Genomic DNA, 22,327 nt, shown 5'->3' on the forward strand with positions numbered 1-22,327 from the left:
CACCACCACCACAACATATAGCCCTTTTAGGCTATTTGCTGTATGCTGTCAGAACAGGGAAAGACTGGATGTAGAGGAATTCTCTAGAGAAGAGATAGCATTTTCATTGCAATCACCAGTCCCCCGGAATGCCCCATCTATATATCAGACTTAGCAGTGACTGTATTTGAAAGAAATGTTTTGAACAATGGCACCATTATTCCAGCCTATACTCGAGGTCAGGCAATAGAGGCCATGCGCCCTGAATTGCAGTATGTTACAAGTCAGGCTCTTCAGAGGTCAGGGGAACGGCAAATCCCCATATAAAATACATTTTTATCAAGTACAATTAAATGCACACAGTCAACAACCACATTTTGCACTTTTGCACACACACACTATATCATATATACATACATATATACATACATGTACAGTAATTTTTCTGATAGAACTCAACAGTACGTAGTGCAAGCACTTTTTTTGTATCATTTTTAATTCTAATTACTAGTTCTGCCAACATGAAATCAATTAAATCTTTAAAAAATAAAATAAGTGTCTGAAGACTTTTCAAGAATATGGAAGCTACTATAAATCTTGCATAAACTTAATTTTGAGTACTTGTACCTTTTTATGGGAAAAAAAAACACTGTATAATACTAAACATACCAGACAGGAGTATAAATGAAAAAAAATATTATGTATTAGTATTATGTTAGGAAATTATTTTTATTATTTTTCTAACACAAACCGTATCACTTGATTATCTAATTTTGAGCAGCTTGGTCACCATTCTTTCAACAGACATTGTGTGTGGGCCACCAACAGACAGCTATACTTATGCCCCATAGGATCTGTCCGAGCCCTTTATGTTGGTCATCAACCAAACTGCCAGGAAAGCAATCCATCTGTACTTCTAAAATCATGATCAAACTATTTAATTTTAATCAAGAATGCTACTAATGGCCATGATATTCAAGTGATCGTTTGTCGGCTGAATACGCTGAATGGTCCACCCCATGTGATCTTGGCGTCAAGCTCTGACCACCCACATGTTAAGTTAGTGTAAATCTGACTTGCAGACATAGTAAAATTCCATGGCAAACCTTGTTAAAAAATATCAGGTATGATTTTATCTTGATCTTGGAACTATGACGCGAAGAACGGCAAACATTTTTCACTCTCTTACTCGAACCGTAACGTCCTATACGAAATCTCCGTAAGCGTTACAGGACTCAGGTCATATCTGGGTGAGTAGCTTTCATACGTGTCCTTATGGATAGCAGTGTTTTATTAATTTATTTCTGGATGACTGTGCTTTAAGAAATGTCTTTGCTGCATGGAGTCCTACAGAGTCCTAGGAATCACGGCAGGCAGAAGCAATTGGGTAGGTGCCAGACTAATTTGCACAAACCATTTACCGGCTGGAGCTGCAATCTGTACAGCAATGGCCTCAAAGTAACAGCAATTTACCTGTACATATACAATGCACCAAAGAGGACTGAGGACCAGAATTATTTCATCTTACACAACAATAATAAGTGTGCTTTCAGCTTACCAAAATACATGTCCAGTAATCATTGTATAGCTCAAGTCACTGCAGCAAAGTAACCATATTATTTTGTGCAAAGAGCATGCAACTGTACGAAGACAGGGCTGCTTCACCCTGACTGCAGCATTATTTAGCCTGATGCAGGAGATCAATCTGATATCGCCTGCATTTAGGCGATAAGGGGCTTGATAAATAGGCCCCTAATCACTTACTACATTGCATACACAAAAGTATGTGAAAGCTTGTAAATTAAAAGGTATGGGATAAATAGGGTAGAGAGTCTTCTCTCCCCACCCCTGCACTGAAGGCACCTATCTGTACATAATGAAGAGCCCAAACCTTTACATTTGTAAAAACAATCATCTGCACACACATATTTTATATATATATATATATATATATATATATATATATATATATATATATATATATATATATATATATATATATATATATTATAAAATATAGTCAATTTGACCCTGTGATGAGTAAAGTAAGTTCATAAATGACACCTTCTACCATATTCCTAGAGCACAGCAGCAGAATCTATCCTATCGAGGACAGCTGTCAGTAAATTGCGGCTGTGCATGAATTGTAGAACAACAAAACCCAGCAAGTCCTGTGAGTCAAAAGCTAGAATGTAGTTCCAAACAGTTGGATAGCAACATGCAGCCATGGCACTGAACCTCTTCACGTCATTTTAGTAGTATGTAACAGATTTGCCAAAATAGAATCCTAGGAACCCAGCCTTAGTGACACGAGGACCTATGTTTTGGGTAACATCCCGTTTGTATAATAAAGTTTCACACTTTCCAAACACTCATTGAGAAAAGCTCTCCTAGAAGTGGCTGTTCAAGATGCCAAGTAGTTGGTGTTGCACCCTTATCTCCACTTATACAGATGTAATATGATTTATTCTGATGGATGAGATCACAGTGTTATTCTCATTTGAATGCATTTGCCTAAATAGCATGTTTTATTATTTTCTTTTTTCATACAGCACTTAGAGGCCTTGTTCCAAGCCTTCATCCAGCTCCTTATCTCAGCTGTCAAATAGAAAGAGGATTGGCTGACTTGCAGCTAATAAGAATCATGTAGCGTCTCAACAGGTCACAATTTAATAGATACAGCTACACAGCTCAAAAACAATGCATGCAGAACAGAGTCTATTTATGCTGTGTGTTCCAATTCTAGTCAAAGATGACAACTTTTAGTGACACTGAGCCCGTGTGACCGGGGAACTTTGCACAAATACATTGCATTTTATTTAAAACCCCACAAAAAAAAAAATGAAAATAAGGTGAGACATCGTCATAATGAGTGGCTGATGTCATAACACCGTCAAATTTATTGTATAACAATAGCAGTCTTTGCTTTTTGCAAATCAAGTGAAGTACAAAGCTACAGACACACGTGCTTCCCTATTTACATAAATGCAGATCGTATACAAGTGGAAAGCTATGCATCTCAGTTCTACATTTAATTCGGTAAGGTAAATGGAAAATCAAAAATATGGGATTTTTTTTTAACAAAATGTTGCAGAAATGATACAACCAGTAAATTGATTTGGTTTCATATTACTAGGCATAGGCAGATTGTTCATTAAAGGTTCACCAATTAGCTATATCTCCTCTTTTCTCTTTCATTCTATCTGGGGGACACTGCTACCATGGAGTGTAGAGGGTGCATTCCTGGAGCAGGCACACATCTACTGTACAAGCTGAAAAGAGGGCAATTCAATTGTTTTTGGGCATCCGTAGCTCCCATCTAAAGTGACCAGGAGCTATTGAGTTGTTCCGGGCACCCATTACTTATTGCGGATATCCAGAGGTGCAAGCAAGGTAGGGCTTTTGGACACCTTAACTGGCACTTAGCATGGGAGAAGCCACTTTACATGGCTAATCCCCCGCATTTTGGCCGCGAGAATGCAACCGCAAATAATTTAATAGCTCCCATCACTTTAGAGAAAACAACAGAATAGAATCGCCCACAGCTATTTTTAATGTTTTCATTTTATCATTAACATTTTTATTTTGTTAATTGTTAGGAGTTCCTTTGAAAACTCCATGTCAGGGTGCAGCTAGAGGTGCAATACATTTTGCATTAACCCTTCCCAAGTGCCATCACTGGTCAGAAAACCTGCTGCTGGACCTGAGGGACCGCCTGTCAGCAGTCGCAGCTATGTGCTGCTCCATCTCTCTCACTGCGATTGAGATAGGCCAAGCCACATAGGGACTGTGGCTTGCCCCATCTGAATCACAGTGAGAGAGATGGGGCATCACATAGCTGCGACTGTTGGCAGGCGGTCCCTCAGGCCAGCAGTAGGTTTTTTGACCAGTGATGGCACCTGTATGGGCAGTTATACTATTACACAAGATAATGTGTAAGGTAATAAGCGGCCCTCCAGCTGCTGTTGAACTATACATCCCAGCATGTCTGCTCTAGTTTTAGCATGACAAAATAGCAAAAATGTGACAAATGCAAGCTGGAATGTGTAGTTCTAAAACAGCTGGAGAGCCGCTTAATGCCCACCTGGTAGACAGTGGATCAAGGCTGCCTTCTCTAAAGGTTCAATTATTAGGCTTTCCAGCAAATATTCCTAAAGCTCAGACTTTCCTACACTTTCAGCCTTCTTATATGCATCCTCTCTCCATGAGATCTTAACCTGTTTTTAATGACTTTACAATAAGCTCCATTTGAACCTCTAAACACAGTAGACTTCAAATTCTAGACATGGAAAGTATTGTTCTTACTAGCCAATGCCTCAGCGCGACGTGTCTCAGAACTTGTGACTCTTGTTGTTCTCCATAATATTTCACCAGAGCCGTAACTAGGGAAGTGTGACCAGTGCCATGGCACAGGGCACCACAGGTCAGGGGCGCTGTTTGGGCCAGTCAGTTTCCCTGTTTATTATCATTCTCACTTGTAACTTCCTCTTTTTATCCCCAGCATCTCCTGGCCTCCCCTATCTCTTCCCTGGCCCTTCCCCATGAGGCCATGTCCCTTTTTCAGGTACAATATCTTGTGCCCCTATTTAAAAAAAATTGGGGGTGCGCCTACTAAAGTATGCTTTTTCTGTAATACAGAATTATTAAACATCTTAAAAGGTGCGTACACACAGAACAATATTTTTCAACGATAACGATATATCGTTCCGTGTATATGCAATGAATGACAAACGATGCGCGCTCCCGCTGGACGATAACGATAATCGACCATCGTCCATGCAAGCAGGCCAACCTGGACGATATCGTTAGCTCTCCATAGGGGTCCGTGATCATTGATCGTGGGTCGTTGGTGCTTTTTGGTGTGTGGAACAATATCGTTCATCCAGCACACCAGGTTTTTTAAAGGGAGATCATTCAGCAATATCGTTATTGCTTACGATCGTTCCGTGTACCCCCAACATTATATCTAAAATGATATGATCTTGTCTAGCAGAAATAATAATTGCTTTTGTTATTTCCAACACCTATTGTATTCATTTTAGCTACCTCCATAGGCAAGTGACTTTGTAATGTTGCAAACTAATGTAAGCTTTAAAATATCACTGGGACTGAAACAACCTGTAGACAATCTCCACATTGTAATGCTTACACAATACGAGGCACATATAATCAGCAATATAATGTTAATCACCTGAAATTGACTCTAATCCTGTATGTTTTAAATTGTCTTTAAAATATTGACATTTGAAATGTAAGAGATGATTATATAAAATTGTTGTTATAAGAATTGAACCAGTTTCTATGATGGATTTTGTCATTCCTTTTGCAGATTATCAATCTGAACACTTCCATTGTTTGCATTCTCTTCCCCATAAATTAAAGCTATAATAATCCTCTCAACATACCACATTTTAAGACATGGCCAAATGGCACAAATAGATTTGAGTAAATGTGGGTGGTGACAATATGACATATTTGGGGATGTGGCCCTGTTCTTAAGTCTTTAAAGCATATAGACCAGTGTTTCCCAACTTCAGTCCTCAAGGCACACTGAAGGTCCCCATACATCAGAGATTGATTGCAGCAATCGTGCAATTTGCAATTGATTGAAAAAGGGAAAGATTTTTATACACAATCAATTGCAAATTGCACGATTGCTGCAATCAATCTCTGATGTATGGGGGCCTTAACAGTCCAGGGTTTAATGATACCTATGTTTGAGCACAGATGGTTAAATCAAAATAACTGTGGTACTAATTAAGACACCTATGTTCAATTTTGGCTATCCTTAAACCTTGGACTGTTATTGTGCCTTGAGGACCGTGGTTGGGAACTCCGGATATAGACATAAACCATATCTCATATATACACCCTGTGCTTGGCACAATTAAAGACAGGACACAATTAAGGTCAGTGTCTCTTTAAGGTGCCTAATTAGAACCAACTTGCTGCAAATCACTGCAAGACTGTCTATAAAGTCCAGATGACTACATACATGCTCCCAATCGACAGCTAAAATATAACAATCAAATGTGAACTATGAGCTGTCGATTGGGAGCATGTATGTGGTTATTATCCATAAACAATTATGTACGTATACACAGGGCAGGCGCTAGGCTGTGCTGCACCCAGCGCCGTCCTGTGTTGCCGCCCCTTCCCTCCTCCGCTCCCTCCACCCTGAGCTTAAATATATACCATAGTGCTGGGAGGGAGGTGGGCGTTTTCCTGTGCCCTCCGGAAACAGTAGCGCTCCGGGCGACGGACTGGCTTGCCCGTGCCTGGAGTCGCTACTGCGTATACATGTATTGTCAAATCTGGCAAAGATCCGTCAGTTTGGTCCTTGCGATTGGCAGATTTTAACTTTTTTTTTTTTTTTTTTTACATTAAAGAACTAATAAAGAGACACAAACCTAAAGATCTGAAAAGATCCATAAAAGCAACAAAGGACAAGTATGAACACCAAATGATGGACAGCAAGTAGAGCAAGATGTACAGAACCTGCACAGATATACATTTACCAATCCTCTGTATAAAGGATTACTATGCATTCATTATAAAATAGGGAACAAATGAACAAAGAATTATTAAGTCAGTAACAGTCACTCATGCCAACTATCTCCCCACAAACTGTAACCTCATTACCTTACTCAATGGCAGAGTCAACAAATGCAGACAGTGCCTCAGGAGGGGGATCCTCAGGAGAAGGATGAAAAGCAAAGTGTAAATAGAGGCAGTGGACCTATTCAAATACACCCCATGATTTTCATTAAGTGGAGTGTTCTCTTTGCACACTATGGTGTCTGATGCTTAATCTCAAAGGTTTTTTTTGGGAGAATTGCATGCAACTCTGTTCTGTAAAGGAATTTTGCAATGAGTGACTTACAGGCGATTCAAACTTGTATGCAACTCCTCTCCACTTGTAGCTGAATGGGTATACCTGGCCTGAAACAGGGGAATTCGCACACAGGCTAAGTGTTCTTAATCCTTGTGTGGGCATATAGGCGGAATTGTGGGCTATTCTAGGTTGAGTGTGTACATAGATACTTCTGATTTTGGATGGATCTCTTGCTCCAAGTGTATGGCTGTCACAAAAGAGCGCTGATAGTGATGATGGCTACTTCAGCATGCTGATGGATTGGGGCGGCGCAGCCGCATAGATGCGTGCAACTGTGCATACGGGCGAAAATCCACATCTATTTCTGAGCACAAAATGCAGTTTACTTGTGTGCAACTCTGGGGGGAGTTCGATTGTTTTTTGTCACTATGTCTTGATGGAGCTATTCAATGGTTGTGCTGATCTGGCGCCCATTATTACTGCCTGCGCCCTCTTGTGGTGGCGAGCAGAAGTGTGTGAAAAGTAGGACTTATGCACCATCAATTTCACATGAGGAGCCTCTAACCTTCCCAACATACATATAGTTTATAATATATCTTTTTCTGTGCCTTTAAACAAAGGGTAGTGCCTTGCTATTACGGTTACAAAAATGAAATGTCAATGTTTTCCTCTTCGGTACATGATTTCTCAATTATTATTTTGTTAAATAAGCAAAATCAATTTCCAGTTTGACCACAGAGGCTAGTGTACCTAACCGACAAACAACAAGGGGACAGAACCCTCTAAAATTGTCTTCGATTAAATGTGCCTTACAAAAGGTAATATATACTTAGGACACTTTTATGCTATCTGCAGGATATGAGCAAATTCAGTGCGGGGAATTCCACTAGCCGTGAGATTCTGTTGCTAGCAGCCTAATGCCAATGGGAGTGCTGGGGAAAAAAAAAACAAGATTTCTGTACTGTAATGGCCAGGAATCTGTGCACCTCCAGACCAGAACTCCATGCTTATTTGAATCTGCCCTAATAAATTGTGCCTGCTAAATCTGCATTTGATCATATTTTAAATCTTTTCTGGACATCACCGCACCTTAAACAGGATAACATGGCCAATGATGTCACGTGTTACTTGCCAGAATGACTCGCACTCAGAAAATGTTTTACAAATGAATTAACATGACTCAATAGGATTGACAGGACAGCTCTAAAGGAGATAGGCAGATAAAGGTCTATTGCATTGTGAGCACTGCAAGCGACTTACTAGTGCAATCATAAAAACAAGGTAAAAAAATATGTACTGTAGACAGGATAAAATGTTACTAACCGATGGGCCTTCTTTTCTAAAGGTTACTAACTCACTGAGAGGTTAAACAGTAAAGGTGTGTATCCACTAGGAGATAGTGGAACGACATTACGATTACAACATTGTAATAGTACAGTCGTTCCTCTTCCCCTGCAGTGTCTTTCATTGTAGGCACCCTCCCTCATCCCTGAACCTGGTCAATCTGTCGTTAGCGGCAGATTGACCAGCATCTTCAGGCGATGAATGATGTCGAAAACGACCAGCGGGAGCGCCCATCGCTGGTCGTTTTTGACATTTTCATGCCTGATTAATGAGCGATTGAACGAGAACGATATCGTTAAATCGCTCATTTTAAATCGGCAAGTGGATACGCGGCTTAATGCCTTTAAAATCTGTTTTAGGAAGGATCACCACAGTTTTAAAACCTGTACACAAAATTTGTGCGCCAACACTCCCATAGTCAGTGGGTTGTCAGTGCACAACACTTTGCCCAAGTGAACACCAAGAATGGATCAGCAGAGACAGGAAAGTGTGGAAGGTATTGCTGGATGGAAACTGAAGTTTATGAACTTTGGTAATGGGGAATAACCTGTGAAGAATTCTGTAAAGAAAATGGGATCTGTCTTTACTATTCCAACAAAAACAGTATCAAGAAACAAGCATTAGGTAATAATGAGCGCCTCTATTTACTGCAGTGTTTGTGTCAATAACAGAAGTCTGTTTGCATAAACACATATAACATCTAATGACAGGGACAGATCAAAAAGACTTGTCCTGTTAGGCTAGTTTCACACTAGCCGGTTTTGGTATGAAATAAAGTACAGCAGGGAAGCAGGTGGGTCCTTTCACACAGCCCGGGCACAGCACGGTTGCCCGTGTTATAGCCGGGAATATCCACTGGAAGGACGGCTGCCATGCCGTGTCAGTGCCGTCCCTGCACGCCAGTGGTGTATAGGAAACAAGTTTTCCTTTCACACACACGGGCTTGTGCTGGCCGGGCTTGTGCAGCAGCAGCTGATCATGCCAAATAGATTAAAAAAATAAAAAACACATTAAAAACGTCTCATAGCCGCTGCTTGTGAAAGGCACTGAGTGCTTGAAAAAACCTGTCCGGCTACTGCCGGTTTCTTGCCCGGCTGGCCAAACCCGGCAAGTGTGAAACTAGCCTTATACAGGTTCTCACCAGAAACTTTGGAAACACTCATGGTTTGTAAATGAAACACACACACACATATACACACTATATGCATATATAGAAATACAATTATTGGTGGCATGCGGCTGTTCCAGGAGTACAACTAAAGCCTCTGCAGGTAAAAAAAGAAAAAAATTATAATTTGTGATTAGAAAAATATACCAAAAGCATTAACAATTGAACACAATTTATTTATTTGATTTTTTTAACTTCAGAGGCTTTAGTTGTACTCCTGGAACAGATACATGCCACCAATAAATTGTATTTATCCCCTGAGCTACACATATACAGAAGCACATCCTTAAAAGGGGATTCTCACCCATTATCAATTAACAACCTGTCAATGGGAGAGATCTAGACAAACAAACACATTCTCAAAGAAAAGCGTGCGTCAGTAAATCGTTAGCCATCAATCCTTTAAATAGAACATTACAGTAAAATGTGGTTGGTACCATATGTGAGGCTGATATCCTAGTGCTATGCAGATTCACATGGGTAAAATCAGTATCAATGGGCACTTCCACTAAAGCATGTCAGTCACACAGCCCCCTGCTATTGTCCTATCCGAGCCCATTTCCGACATACAATGAGGATAATGCAGTGACAACAAGGAGCCAAGAAATCAGAATGAACTGCATCCCTCACTGGAACTAAACCTATGCCAAAATGAGGAGCTATATACTGCTGCCAGTTCAGCTTGTATTATGTTGACACTAATATGGCAATGACATTGCCAACAAACAAATGATCAGATGGTGAGAGAGTAAAACAACAAAAAAAAACAATGTAATTCAAAAGCAACTTTCTCTTCACAAATATAGACTAATAAAGACAGACCCTATAGTGCAAGTATACATGATATGCATTACTGTTTGTGTTTTTTTTGTTGTGGGAAAACTAAATTTTTATTTTTTTTATAAATAATAAAAAGTGTAATTTAGAACTGGAAAAAAAATATTGTATAGAATTTTCACAGTAATCTAAACCTCTCCTTCCTCTCTCCATGTCATCTCTTACGTGGAAACCCATTAACCAGACAGTTCCGAACACTTGGAATAAGGTCATGTATACAGACATGATCATCAAGTGTTTCATATTAGTCTTTTCATACTGTCTTTTTGTGCTACTTTTTACCTTCAAATGCATCTTATTCACAGTGATGAGGATAGCTAGCACAAGCAGCTTCTGCTGATTAAAATGATATGTGGCATGCCTATGTTCTCTGTGCGTCAGCGGGTGTATCTGCATGCAAAGCAAACCGCTAGTTACAGTGTTACAGCTGCTGATACTGTAACGTAGCATTTCACATGCAGATACACCCACAGATGCAGAGAACATAGGCATGCTGCATATCATTTTAATCAGCATAAGCTGCTTGTGCAAATAATTCGCATCGCTGTGTGAATAAGACTCATTTGAAGGTAAAAAGTCACACGAAAGACACTCAGGGCTATAGAGACAAACAGAGCTCCCGCGTTGTGTGGTGTGACTTGTAGCGCATGGAGGATAGATGTAGGTTAACACATCTGTATTTGCAAACAAAAAACTTCCAAATAGTAATCGCATCATATGACACCGTAAAAGTGAAACCCTTGTACATCTACTTCAGTGAATAGTTCCCAAATGATACAATTTTAAATTCAGTTTTATTCAGAACCAAGGACACAACTACCCAATTAATAGACCTCAACTTATCTCTGCTGTAGTATTCCTTATGCTACAATGGGTATTTCCTAACCTGTGCTAATATTCCTAGTAGTGCCAGTCCCAATATTTAAAATAGCTACTTAATTGTATTACCAGATTTTCTATCTGCTCAATAAATGTGATGTCTTATATAGTGCAAGGATGTATGTAAGAAAATTATGGTTGTGTAAACAATTATTTATTGCTTCATTTTATTTGTACAATTGCCTGTTTTTATGGATCATTTAAATAATGAATGAAAAAAATCAATCACTTATGTTGCAATTAATTTGGTGAAGGTAACAAAAATAAAGTAACACCTCCACTTGTCTACAGGGGAATGGGTATTAAGTCCCAGCAGCTGAATAGCCGCCGGTTCATATTCCGATGCCGGCAGCCCGAAGGGAGAAGATCCCGACAGGGCAGGCGAGTACCCTATCCCCCTCCCACCCCCAAACACTAACCTCCCCAGGGATGCCTTACCCTAACACCCCCTTACCATACCCTAAACTTAACCCTCTCGGGGGGAGGGGGTGCCTACCCCTAACAACCTCCCGGGTGTGCCTAACCCTCCCGCCTAGGGGTGTCTAACACTAACCCGCCCCCAAAATCTAACCCTGCTACGCTCCCTAAACCTAACCCTCCCCCCGCAGCTAAAGCTAAGGGCGCCCCGGATTTACCTCATTTGGGCTGACATCCATCGGCGTTGGGATTAAGATAGGCGTCGGTATTTCGACGACTATCTTAAGTCCCTTGCTGGGATTCGGATGTCGGTCTCATAACTACATCCCGTCTACTGGTAATTATCAACTGGTGAAAAAAAATATATCTTTATTATATATATATATATATCTCCACTATAAAAAAATAATGAAAAAGGGAGAGCTGCCTTGAAAACGATTATGGGGTTTATAGCATCTTCCTGTTTGTCAGATAACAATGATCTACTCTCCACCATGCAGGAAACAAACGATTTGTTTTATAAAGCAGCAGTCTCATTGCTTCCTCTGCTTCCAAACCATACTGCGGTTTCCATTCCAGTCTTCTTTAAAGTAGTGCAGACGTCTGTTCAGAGTGGCATGTACATTGCATCAGCCCAAAGAAGCCTCAGCTGATCCGCTGCCCACTTAGTGGAAAAAACTCCCTGACAATTTCAGGAAACACCCTGGCAGGCTCAAACTAAATGCAACCACAGTGAGAGCAGTATCTGCCAAACCATCCATGTAAAGGATTTTCCATTAACACCAATTTCAGAACTTACCAAAAGTTAAGAAAAAATAGTGTATGTTCTGCCAGTTCTTTAATTCCCCCATTTGGAAGTGAATGCTGAAGCTTGAAATGCCTATGGTAATGATTTTCAATGACTTATTTTGGTAAAGTAGATTACACTGAAGTACAAATCAGCATCTCTTGTAAATACTTTGAAACCAATGTGCATAGTATGGATTGTATACATGGCAAGCAGCTGGCCAATAGTTCTAAGAAGGAGCATAAAACTCTAAATATGGTTCATAAAAATAATTTATAATTCAGGAGCCATTCTGTCAAAACTAGGAGCCAGCAGGAATTTTTGAGGAGCCGGGGAAAATATATCTATTCCACACAAACGAAAATACTTTGATAAAATGGTGAGTGTCAGGATCTCCAAAATACTATTGTGTAAACATGGCTTTATATGCGTACTGTAATAGGCCTCTTGACCATTGCTTCTATGCTCAGGCAGCAGGTGTCCCATTGAGTCACATCCTGCTTTAGCAGGCATGCTGGAGCCACACACATCAAGCCTGCAAGTGAGACTTGTTTAAAAAGATGCCTTTGCAGAGGTCTCCCTCTGAACAGTGTGGTTGTAGGGTTATAACTCTGGCTGAAAAAGTCACAGGAAGCTAAGTTTCAGCTGCAGGTGAAGCCTCCACTGATTTTGTGTATCCTCCAAAATCGGGAAGTCATTAAGCACCAGCCCTACCACATGAATAGTGCAATGAAGAATATTGCTCAGTAACCAGGACAATGCATCAAAGTTTCTGGGACAGAGACTCTGGTGAAACAAAGAAGTCTTATATGGAGTAAGATGATTTTCATGATACAGTCGCATTTTTGCTATTATTGTGTTCTGTGTGTGTTCACCTTCTATTTGTCTAGGTGATATAGTAATCCAATGTCAAGGTACCAGGAACTCCGGGAGTGATGCATAAGGCAGGGCAAAAAGAGCCAGATATTAACCTCACAGAATCCAAAGTGTAAGGCACTAGCAGCAAAGGTTTAGGCACATTTGGGCATATTTATTAAACACTATTTGTGGGATATTCCTTGAAAACTCTTTTTCGAGGGGTACCTGGAAATATTAAGGATCGCTGGGATTTACCATGAAGAGACCACAGCAGATATCTGCACCAGACCCTACATTTCTGACTGCAAAGTCAGATTTATCAAGCTCCGGAATGCTGAGCCCTGGTAACTATTGCCATCTGCAGCCTATGGGATACTGTAGCACAGATTCTTTTGGATCGCTCTTCATCGCCCCCACACTGATGCATGCCCCGGCCAAGCATACATAGCATGCCTTAAGGACCCAAACCAGGAAGCAGAGTGATAGTGTAAGCGATTACTCTGCTTCCAGCTCTTTGCAGGTAAAGGTTCTCAAAAAATATTTATCACAGTTGCATTAAAAATGCGGATTGCAATATATATATGCCGCATTGACTACCTGGCTCTAGGCATTTATCCAACCCTGAATTAAAATGTAGTTTGTATTGTATCTGTTTAGAATGTTTAACGCCATTTCAAAATTGCCATCACTGAAATATGGCTCATTATCATTTGCGCAGGTAACACAGAGGTTCCCAAACTTTTTTGAATCACGGCACCCTAGAGTATCAGCATTGTTTTCACGGCACACCTAAGCTTAAGTTTGTTATTGAGAAATTCAGACAAAACAATAAGTAAAAGTGAAGTAAATTGTGATTACCTGTCATCCTTATGTTCAGTTATGTGGTGGTGGACAGGTTTGCACTTCTGTTTGTCCACAATTTATATTACATTGGCCATAAATAATTTGATTTGGTGCTGGACCACCAACCTGAGGAACCCCTGCAAGTGTCCCGAGGCACCCCAGGGTGCCAAGGCGCACAGTTTAGGAACCACTAAGGTAACATATACCTTGTCCACTTTGTATAGAAGGTGTTCTAAAGGAAAAAATGTTAAACTTTTAAAAAATGTTTTAAAAAAAGTAAATTCTCAACATAAATCCTTGAGCAGCTCAGCCAGAGGCTGTTAGTAACAGTTCAAAAACAGCTGAAGGGCAAAATGTTTCCTGTTTGGGGGCAGGGTGTTTTTGTATTGGAGTATTCCCCCAATTCCATTGACATTTAGGTAAACCTACTACAAAGTGTTTAACTGAAACGGACTGTAAAAAATCCAGAACCATCAACGCAACTTTGAAGCCAATGAATAAGTAGACTGGTTTTTTTTGTTTTTTTAAATAAGCTTTAGACACATGAATTCACTTAATTCTTACATAGTTTTGGTCACTGGTCATACAGCTTCCACAGTGGTGAAATCATACAGCTTCCACAGTGGTGAAATCTATATGCGAGATATGCTTTACATCTGCAGTATGTTAAAAATGGATTAGTGATGCAATACAGAACAGTCCCCGGTATTCCCACTACATGTTACACTAAATGTACACATACTGTACATTTCAGCAGCTGAGCAACAATCTGGCTCCTTCTTTGTATAGGGTCCACGTTATAAGGGCAAGACAGTATCATTGGTAAATGTGGAACATGGTCTTAAAACTACAATACAAATCTGAACCAGTATGACAAATTCTTTCATGAAAACAAATGCAAAACACTGACAAAGAAATAGCACAGTGACAATGTATTATGGATATGAAACACAAATGAAGTAGCAATTTGGGTGGATCATATACTGAGATCCACTGCGCTAGCAGATATACATAGTTGTGTATTTAGTAAATGTAAAGAGTCAGGTGGGTCATTACACTAGTAAAAATGACTACTAGGGCTGGTGCGCTTTGGCAGGTTTTAGCTTCTCATTTTCTTTCCAGTGCAAGGACCAAAGACGACAGCGTGATTGGGATCATTGATCCCTAAGAGAAAAAGCACATGTTCTAAATAGCTGAAGTGCAACAAAATGCAGTGAATAGCCACTAAGCATTAACACACTAACTTTACAACAGACAGATATTTACAGAGCAAGGCTAAAATCCATCTTTTTCAAAGCAAATTACACTAGTTAGACAAAAGCGATTGGACACTGACAGCTAATAGATCAAAGAGATTTTATTGACGTCAGTACTTTGTAGGTCCATCACGTGCAGGGATTACTGCAGACACCCTTCTTGGCAAAATGTCCACAAGTTCCAGCAGGAGGTATGTTTTGCCATTCTGCCTTAAATACAGTGACCAACTGTGACACTGATGTAGGTCGAGTCGCCCTAGAACACACCCGTTGCTCCAATTCATTCCAGAGGTTCTCCATGGGATTAAGATCTGGACTATGAGCTGGCCAGTCCATCCGGGTTACCAAATCTTTTGTATACCAGTCCAGTTTCGCCCTGGAAACATGACATATGGCATTGTCATCCTGATAAATACATTTGTTGTTTCCGTAGGACTGCAAGTGCATGGGCCTCCCTGTCAGTCGAAACAGCCACATTAGTGGCCATTTGGAACTCATTTGCAACGCAATGCATTTTGCTTGTGCAGGGTACATAGTGTATTTTATATAGATATACATACACAATAAAGATATATGAGTATAATTTATATTGTACCACTTAAACGAAATTTGAACATCAAGTCTATATTTTATCTTTAAACATTAACGGCCTGAATCAGAGGTAGCAGCTGTGCAATACCGTCCAACTAATATGCTAATGCAGCAGTAGGTGTCTGTAGGAAATAGACACCTCCTACATGCATCTGCGATCAGAGTGCAGCATCCGTAGATGCTGCCTCGTACCACCATCGTGACCAGTTTACTCAGCCTGTCCACTTTGGTGGCCAGGAAATCTGTGTCCTACGATGCAGACACTGGCCTCGGTACTCCCAGGAAATGGGAACAACAGGCCCCCGTTCCCAGTAACGCAGTCCAGCGCCCTCCCACTCCCTGCCAGCAAACGGCCGCAGCTTGTCAATCCGGCTGCAGCTCCGAGGCACTGCAACCGTGATCGCAGGCAGGGGCGCCGAGAGGGGGGGGGGGGGAGCGGGAACAGATTACCCGGGCCCGGGCTTTCTGAGGGGCCCGGGTCCGGCGCCGCTCCCCCTCCCTCACAGCAGCCCAGCACACAGCTTGTGCTGAGCTGCAGTGGAGACTGCTCGTGGCTGCTGAGCAGCAGACACAGCAGTCTCCTAAGCCTGTGATCACACTGATCGGGCCCCCCCCTGGCTTTGCGCTGGGCTGAGGGGGCTCAGAGCGCCCCCTCTCCCCAGCGTGCAGCGTCGCTTCGCGGCATATCTTTTTTTCGGGAAGGGGGCGTGGCCACACCTTCAGCGATTAGGCCACGCCCCCTATTACCCGAGCCCGCCGCAGCTCTCAGCAGGACTGATCGCAGGACCCATTCAGTACATGAGCAGAATAGGCCCAGCGCATGCGCCCCACCATCGGAAATTTACGTACATATTTGAATCAGGCCCTAAGGTAACAGTGGTGACTTTTATATAATACACTGCTTGCAAACAGCTACATTTTAAGCTGGCTGAAGTTAAGAATGTGAGGTTTACAAAAATATCAGCTGTACAGAAGTTTTGTAGGCTATTCTGATTTCCAAACTTCCTGGACAAACTTTTTTTGTTTTTCACCTTCACTCCTGTATTTGTAAAATATAGTAGTCTCTAACTGAAATAGCATTGTGTAGAGTCACCAATGTACGAACAAAAGCTTTTTATTTTCTTACATATATATCGTACAAAATCTTGAATGATGTGATGGTCAGGAAATACATATAAGCCACAGCATGGGCGTGACAATTATATCATCAGTCATGAATTATAATATGCTGTAGTAGACTGGAAGTGTGTGTGTCTATTATATTTGCTAAACATTATAAATAAGAAGAGGACAGAACCTATAGAATGTAACAACTTAATTTAAACCATTGTGATGACATATTGAACTCACGTGGACAGCATTAAAACAGGTTAAAAAAGGAGGAGGGGAGTTTGCATAAATAAATGAAAAAAAAAAAAAAAAAAAGGGAAATCAGAGAATTGCAATAGTAGTTGGCCACGATTTGTCATCCCCACCCTATTTTAAGTGCTAAATAAGAATACAGTGTCAACATCTTAAGCACCTCCCAGCTGCTGAAGGGACTAACATGAGCCGAATTCACTTTTTGGCTGAGAGCCCTTTAAAACCGTTACAAAAAAGGAGGAAAAAAAAAAAAAAGTTAAAATAAATCTAGTCTCCAATTCTCCACCCCCTGGAACAGACAGAGTCCTGGTGACCTGGAGGTTCAGGGTGTCTATTTATGGTCAAGAGGGGTGGAAAAGGGGGGGGGGGGGTGTCTAGGTCTACATCAAATGTTTAGTTAGACACTGATCTTCAGAAAAGAGGCTGCTGCTCAATATATTCTATTCAATTGACATTGAAACATTTGAAAGTTAAACTATGGGATAAGATGCTGCAGCAAATTCAAGACTTTGCTTCATAGAAACAGTAACACACAACATGCTGCCTGGTCACAATAGTGACAGCTGATGATCCCATAAGCTACACTTAAGCCTCTAACACTCTTCACATACACTTAGAGGGTGTAAACTGCAGATACCCAGAGGGGCCCCCACAGAAGACCATGCAGCTATTCTACTACAAATCAAGTGGCGTCCATGAATGATTTTCTGCTTTTCAGCTCAGAATGCTGGTACTTTCCCAGTGTGTCTGTCTGGATAGATAAATATCACTGGCTTTCCTAAGTTTAACACACAACAGTTTATCTAGATTGACTTTTGTCTACAATACTCACACTACTGATGTTTCACATCATCCCCTGCCTCAGATTTTTAAATAGCAAGTAATAGAAAGACTCTCCCCACTACTAGCATCTGTTTACCAAAACATGGCAGCTTATTTTTCCTGTGACAAGATGGCTGCCATCAAATGCAAATCTTCAGTTCTAGAGTTCACCATTAACTCTCCACTAGATAAGAACATGGAGGCGAAATTTAATGTTTGTACAGACAGCAAATAATACAAGGGAACTGTGTGTGTGTGGTTTTCTTTCAACCTATTTTCCTTGAGGTGCACCTGTCAGCTATGCACAGTGAAAGAGGCAATTTTTGTAGGCTGAACTTGAGAGTACAGCCTATGAATTCACTAGACATGAGTGACATCACAGTGACATTGGGTACAAGGTTTAACAGTCATTGTATAACTGTAGCTGACTTTGATAAAGGTTTACTCTCAGCCATAAAACAGACAGTTTAAAAAAAAAATTGTATATAATAAAAAATAATAATAGCTCAGTTCAACCAATTAATAATTATTATTTATTCAGGCCCAAGCATAAAATCTGTAAAAATATCATGTCCACCAAATATTGTAAACAGACACACAAAATTAAATTAATGCAAATTAGCAGCCTGTTTTGAACATTTTGATCCCCACATAGATGCAGTTATTCATCACTCTCACCATTAGGCTTGTTTATACATAGGCACTGGTAAAATTAGTAACATGCATGGAAATTAATGTGCTCTTTCCTAATGCTTTATCCTTTTAATGTGCTTTAACATTATTGAGCTGACATAAGCACAAATGTATTTGATAAAACATGAAAAAAAATACTGAAAGGATACAATACAATGAAACCTAGTCTGAATACAAAACACAAAAGGATTATCTTGCAACATTACAGTGAATTACACAATATGAAGAGTACCACCTTCATATAAGCCTGTGATTATATAGCCTAATTATTTAAGTCAGGCACATGGTGCCACAACAGTCTAATCCACTTTTCTGTTTAAAAAGCAATTTTGAATTATGTATTTTATGAATCACAAGTAGGCCAAGAACATTGCATCACGTTTTACAAGGTTTAATTTTCCCCCAACAGGTGTATGCACTAAAGAGTTAATTTCCTTTTCATATTATACTAGAGATTAACACCCTTGTAATCTGCACAAAAAAAAAAATAAAAAAATTCTAGATTGTACTAAAACCAAAGCTATAGTTACGTATAATTTGACAGCTAAACAGGTTGGCGTTGGACTATATAAAGATGGCTTCTCTCTAACTGGAGATGCTGCAACCATGGTTGCCATGGTGATGCCAGCAATACTTTCAGACTTTAGCAGATTATTTCAGGTATTTGCATTTATTTTTTCCACTCGTTTCTGGAGATCATTAAATTGTTGCTGTCAAAAACCTGCAAACTGTATGAATGTATTTTAAGAGACACAAAGGATTGATGCCAACTTATTGAGGCAAAGTCTGGGATGGAGAGACAAAAGGGTAAATCACAGATAAATGCCAGTTTTCCACCATTAGTCACACATTTCATAAATTACACTGTGAAATCACTGTATTTATGGCATACAAATAATCCAGAGGCTGGTGCACCCTATTTTTCCCAGTTCTTGGAGTATGCAAACAGAATGAAAAAGCAATCACTGTATGTTCACTGACAATACCTGAACAAACAAGGAAAATATAGAGAAGCTTAGAAATAAATAAGAGCTATGGAAAAAAAAAAAAATCTACTGTCACAGTGGTGCCTGCCTGCCTGGAGAGAATGGTGCCTAGTAACATTGTGCTTGCTGTACAGTAAATGATATTTTTAGGACATGTAGGGTCTGAGACTGGAATGTTTTCCACTTCCACTATCTACAGAGCACTGACATGCCAGTCTAAATGCAACACAAGTGTGAGCAGACTGCATCTCAGCAAATGCAACCCAGCTGCTGGGAGAATCAGCTCCCTCCCTGCACAAAGAGCAAAACCCGAGGCACTGGAGGATATATTCTATTATTTCAGAACCACAGTGCCCATCTATCACCCATATCTTGCAACTGCATGGGGAGGTTGTGGTGACAGATATAATAATAACCATTGATATCTGTGTAATGCTCTGCAGATTTCTCCAATGGAGGAAATGTAAAGAGGACTCTGGCCCTGGTGACAGATAGAGTACTAATCCAGTTATTTAACCAGTAGAACACCAGGATATAACGCTTTACTAATTGTACCAGTACAAAAGAAGGATGGGAAGGGGTTAAAAATACATGGGCATAAGCGCTTTATGGACAGCGGACGAGATTGCTGATGCCAGGAGGCAGCCAAGGGGTTAACACCCCCACCCCTCTGATTGGTGGCATTGAGAGAGCAGCCATGCCCTGGGGCAGCTAACGGGTTAAACATTGCCTTCTCAGCAACAGAGGATGCTATGAAGCCCCCTTATGCGGTAACGTTAGGGGTAACTCAGAAACCCGCAGCCCCCCCACCACCACCAGCAAGATTAAGGGGTGACACACACAGGGGGGGATGAACAACGCTTTTTTTTACCTTCAGACAGCTCCAGTTCCAACTCAGCCAGCCTGGCTCTCACCTCCAGGGGAAGGGACACGCTGTCCAGGCTGCGATCCGCCATTCTCCAGCGGTATATTGGGGTGCAAGTAAGCAGCACTCAGTCTTCCCCCAGCTCTGTCTCTTGTAGGGCTCTTTTCAGCCAGGCATGAGGGGTCTGCAGTGGAAATGCACTGATTTGCTCCCTCTCTCCTCCTCCCTTTTGCAATGCAAGCTTCTAAATATCAAGGTGCCGGTGATCCTCTGTGTGTCCCTGGATGGCAACCTTCCTCTCTTCCCTTCCTGTCACTCTCCTGGGCTGCGGTGCATCAGGCCAGCTCTATTTGCATGGAGCACACAAAGCAGACGGGCAGCCCACCCTGGCAGGTTTGCAGATCATTCTCTGAGAGCTGCTTCTTTCCAGTGAGGAGAAAGGGAGGGGCTCCCAGTCACACACACACATGCAGAGACAGTGCACCTTAAAGACGCAGTGCCATGCTCTGCACCCTCTCCTGCAGTACTGAGTGGTGTCATGCAGTGGAGCTGCAAGCTTTGCCCCCCTCAGGCTGTGTCACTGCATGCTCTGCTGCATCATTTCCCAGCCTCACCATAAGGGCAGCCTTCCACTAGTGCTGCTCCCACGTGGATTATAGGCAGTCATGTGACCCAGATTTGACATCACTAGTGTGAACAAGTGGAAATGTCAGATTTAATCTCTATTTTTTCGTCTCCCGACCTTACACATTGTTTTTCTGAAGGGGCCCTCAGTCAACATTTCAGTGGCTGCTGTCTGTGGTGAAGGAGACTTGCTTAGCACGTAAAATGGATGCCAGGGGAATATCAACATTTATTGACACATGTTTACTTTTGCAACAATGTAAATTTGTTCTGTCAAAAGAGATCCGAACAAAGAACGATACATAATTGTTTAAAATAAATGATACATGTTAGTTATGACTGCTGTTAATGCTGCATCTATTCTCCATCTAGTTAGAGAAATTACTTTACTAATGCCCCCCACAGGCAAACGTAAGGGGGTTCTCAGTTGCCCAGAAAAACCCCAAGCCTGAGCAGTGGCCACAACATACAGTATAAAGGAGTGGAACAAGTGGCAGCCGATTCTCCTACTGTACCAAGGGCCTGATTCATTAAGGATCGCTATTGCGATCGCAGCTCCGTAAACGCACGCATGTCTGCTGTGAAAATATGCTAATGAATGCAATCGCAATACCGTCGCACTGCCAGCATAGAGACAGCCACTACCTCCCACTACCGATATCTCACATCCATAATACCTTGCAGTCCTGCGTATACATTGGTAACATCGAGTACCATCGGCCCCTCACGCAGAATTACAGCAGCCCTGACCTTACTTAGAAATAGCTAACCTCATTGCACGCAGTAAGCACTCAAGCTGTGTATGCCGTCGCTATGGCTAATTTAGGCACGCCCATGTAACGGCATTCACACGGACAGTCACACCTTTGTTTCTCCAACCACTCCCCCGTCAACATCCCCCAAACGTTGACTACCTGCCACTCACTCTGCGATGGCTTACCGTGCTCTGCGTAATGGCAGTGCGATCGTAGTGTAGCATTCATGCACGTGCACTGCAAAGCAAACGCATGCGCAGTACGCAACAATCGGCCAATTGCGTGCGCTGTTGCAGTTGTGATCCTTTATGAATCAGGCCTCAAGTCGGCTATGTGTGTGGATTCTGAATGCTCAAGCAGCGCACTGGACCAGAGAGCAGCTGGTAAGCGGCTTACCATGATCGCTGGACCAGTGTCTAAAGTACT

At 41.3% G+C, this 22,327-nt stretch overlaps 1 protein-coding gene across 3 annotated transcripts in view; it reads right to left on the reverse strand.

Moving 5' to 3' along the window:
• The window catches only part of DIP2C (DIP2 acetate--CoA ligase C (putative)), a 530,217-nt gene extending 509,091 nt beyond the window's left edge, over positions 1-21,126 (reverse strand). For all 3 annotated transcript variants that reach the window (XM_088445439.1, XM_088445438.1, XM_088445440.1), the window contains exon 1: positions 20,529-21,126. In XM_088445439.1, the coding sequence (XP_088301565.1) occupies positions 20,529-20,613 (85 nt within the window). In that variant the 5' untranslated portion in view covers positions 20,614-21,126. The remainder of the gene's footprint in view (positions 1-20,528) is intronic.
• Between the last annotated feature and the right edge of the window lie 1,201 nt (positions 21,127-22,327).

Source organism: Taudactylus pleione, unplaced genomic scaffold (genome assembly GCF_031769625.1).
Source record: "Taudactylus pleione unplaced genomic scaffold, aTauple2 ptg000380l, whole genome shotgun sequence".
Lineage (NCBI taxonomy): Eukaryota > Metazoa > Chordata > Amphibia > Anura > Myobatrachidae > Taudactylus > Taudactylus pleione.